The sequence below is a fragment of the Octopus bimaculoides genome, chromosome 30, assembly GCF_001194135.2.
Source record: "Octopus bimaculoides isolate UCB-OBI-ISO-001 chromosome 30, ASM119413v2, whole genome shotgun sequence".
In the NCBI taxonomy this organism is placed as follows: domain Eukaryota; kingdom Metazoa; phylum Mollusca; class Cephalopoda; order Octopoda; family Octopodidae; genus Octopus; species Octopus bimaculoides.
In genome coordinates, this window is record NC_069010.1 from 6,384,767 (window position 1) to 6,387,643 (window position 2,877).

A 2,877-nucleotide genomic window follows, 5' to 3' on the forward strand; every position below is an offset into this window, starting at 1 on the left:
TATATATATATATATATATATATATATGTGTATGTGTGTGTGTGTGTGTTATTGAGTGAAAGAGCAGTACATACCCCCAAAGTGATGCTGGGGTACAAATACACAAAGCCCAATATACCCATGATGACTACCCGTCTGATAAGGGTACACCAGGCACATGCATCACAACCGTATGTGCATGACATGATGGCCTCATATCAAGATAAACTGCACATGACCTTGCAAGTCTGGTACAGTTAGAATTTTCTTTATGTTGAGTAGCCCATCCCACTCAAAAGGTCCCTGGATACAGGTTGTTTAAGGACGTGAACAAAAAAAAACCCATGTTTTCAGGGGTGAATTATTCAATCTCCAAAGAATTCCTCTCAACACATGGCTATGATGCTCCCCCACTACTCCTGCTCATGATCAGGGATGCACATATCGTCAGCCACCAAGGGACATGTTCATTTGTTTAATGTCACACAACTGACAAGCAAATCTGTGGTATTGAGCATAATATTTGTTGTAGCCCATCCCATGGCTTCTGATTGTAAGTGTTAACGTGTAAACCAAGACAAAACATGTACGTGTTAACACTTTTAATCATTTAAGATCAGAAATGATGAGAGCCACTGCATTGCATCAAGGCATCTCTATGTATAAGTGCGTGTGTGTATATTCGTTGTCAAGTGATGTTGGTGGGGACAAACACAGACACACGAACACACACATGCACCTTGGGCAAGTGGCTTCCAATATAGCTCAGGGTTAACTATAGCTTTGTGAGTGGATTTGATGGACAGAAACTGAATGCAAGCCTCTTAATCACACAGCTTAATACACAGTTCTTTGTATTATCTCCGTTGTTTGATAATAAAATGCCTTTACCTTTTATTTCAGATACGGATGACCAAGTGATGGGTGAGTCTATCATTTTTTATTCCCTTCTGTATTTAGTTCATTACTTTCACCGTGGTTAGGAAGCTTGCTTCCCAGCTACATGGTTTCGGGTTCAGTCCCACCGCGTGGCACCTTGGGCAAGTGTCTTCTGCTATAGCCCCGGGGCCGACCAAAGCTTTGTGATTGAATTTGGTGGGCGGAAGTTACTGCCGTGTGTGTACATGTCTGTGTATGTGCTTGTGCCTCTCTCCCAGAGAGTGAGAGAGGGGATGATAGGCAAGTTTAATGTGCTAACATCAACCCTTTAACATTTAAACTGGTCAGATCTGGCCCAAATATTCGACCAGTTTTCTGTTTAAACCAGCCAGATTTGTCCTCTCACATGGCCCCTGCAGTGTCATTCTAAAAGCAGTCCCATCATTAAAATCTCAAAGCTATGAGATAATGCATGATTAATTCAAAACAATCTGGATAGATAAGCAATACATTTGACCAAATAATCTGAATGCTAAAGGGTTAACTCATCAGTATTTCAACCAGCCATATCTGGGCCCCAAATATTCTACCTGTTTTATATTTGTCCTGCAGTGTCATTCTAAAAAGAAACAATATCATCAAAATCCCAAAGTTTTGAGATAATACAGGATCAATTCAAAGCAATGTGAATAAATGGACGATACATTTGACAAATGGTGAAGGTGTATGGCTCAGTGGTTAGTGAGTTCAGTTCCTTGACTAGGCTGTGTGTTGTGTTCTTGAGCAAGACACTTTATTTCATGTTGCTCCAGTTCACTCAGCTGTAGAAATGAGTCACAAACATCAGCCTTTACCTTTCCCTTGGATAACATCGGTGGCATGGAGAGGAGAGGCTGCTATGCATGGGCGACTGCTGGTCTTCCATAAACAACTTTGTCCAGTCTTGTGCCTCGGCGAGAAAGACATTGTCTAGTATTGCAATGGAACTAAAATAACCTCACCACACTCAATTTCTGAGACATGACACAAGATTTAGGCATGAACCCATAAATCTTACTAAATACACAAAGTCCTCTGCATTAACACAGGGTCTTGCCATTCAGCCTCAGTGTTTAAGAACCTTGCCCAAAGAGTGAGTAATAGATGGTAATAAAATGTTTGATAGGGTAACCCCTTCCCGTAACAGTAATACCTTAGTAGCAGATGTGTACAAGGAGACCAATTATACACCCAAGAAGACAGTGGCACGTAAAAAGCACCATTTGAACGTGGTCGATGCCAGCACCCCCTTGAATGGCTTCCATGCCGGTGGCACATAAAAAGCACCAACCGATCGTGGTCATTGCCAGCCCCCTCTGGCCCCTGTGCCAGTGGCATGTAAAAAGCACCCCGCTGTAGAAACACTGCCAAATCAGACTGGAGTCTGGTGCAGCCTCCTGGCTTCCCAGACCCCAGTCGAACCATCCAACCCATGCCAGCATGGGAAACGGACGTTAAACGATGATGATGTGATCGCCCTTCAAGAAACCATACCACATCCTTTAGTAACCCCCAAAAGTGGAACGACGCTACAGTGGCCAAGCACATTCGGCAGTTAAAGACAAGGGCTGCAGATTATGTCTGATCACGTCGTTAAAATCTCAAAGCAACACAGATAACGCTTGATTAATTCAAACAATTGTGAATTAATAAGTGTTACATGTGACAAAATAATCTCAACGCTAAAGGGTTAAATGAAAGTTGAACATAGAGAGCTATTGTGCTTTTTCAAATCATTAAAACGACAATTCACAATGTAATTGAGATTCAACATATACAGTCTCAGATCATGTCACTTGCCAAATACGTGTGTGTTTGTGTGTAAAAATCACCATCATCATATATATTTATACATGGTGTGTCTTTCTGTCTATTTATGTGTTTGTGTATGTATGTATGTATGTATGTATGTATGTCTGCATATGTATATATGTATGTATGCATATACATATATCCAAATGTGTAGATGCATGTGTATAT

The 2,877-nt window shown here is 41.2% G+C and overlaps 1 protein-coding gene across 1 annotated transcript in view; it reads left to right on the top strand.

The window, feature by feature from the left end:
• The window catches only part of LOC106871820 (protein-serine O-palmitoleoyltransferase porcupine), a 43,743-nt gene that overhangs the window by 3,062 nt on the left and 37,804 nt on the right, over positions 1-2,877 (top strand). Inside the window, exon 2 of the mRNA XM_052978113.1 lies at positions 883-903. Within this exon, the coding sequence (XP_052834073.1) occupies positions 900-903 (4 nt within the window). The 5' untranslated portion in view covers positions 883-899. The remainder of the gene's footprint in view (positions 1-882; positions 904-2,877) is intronic.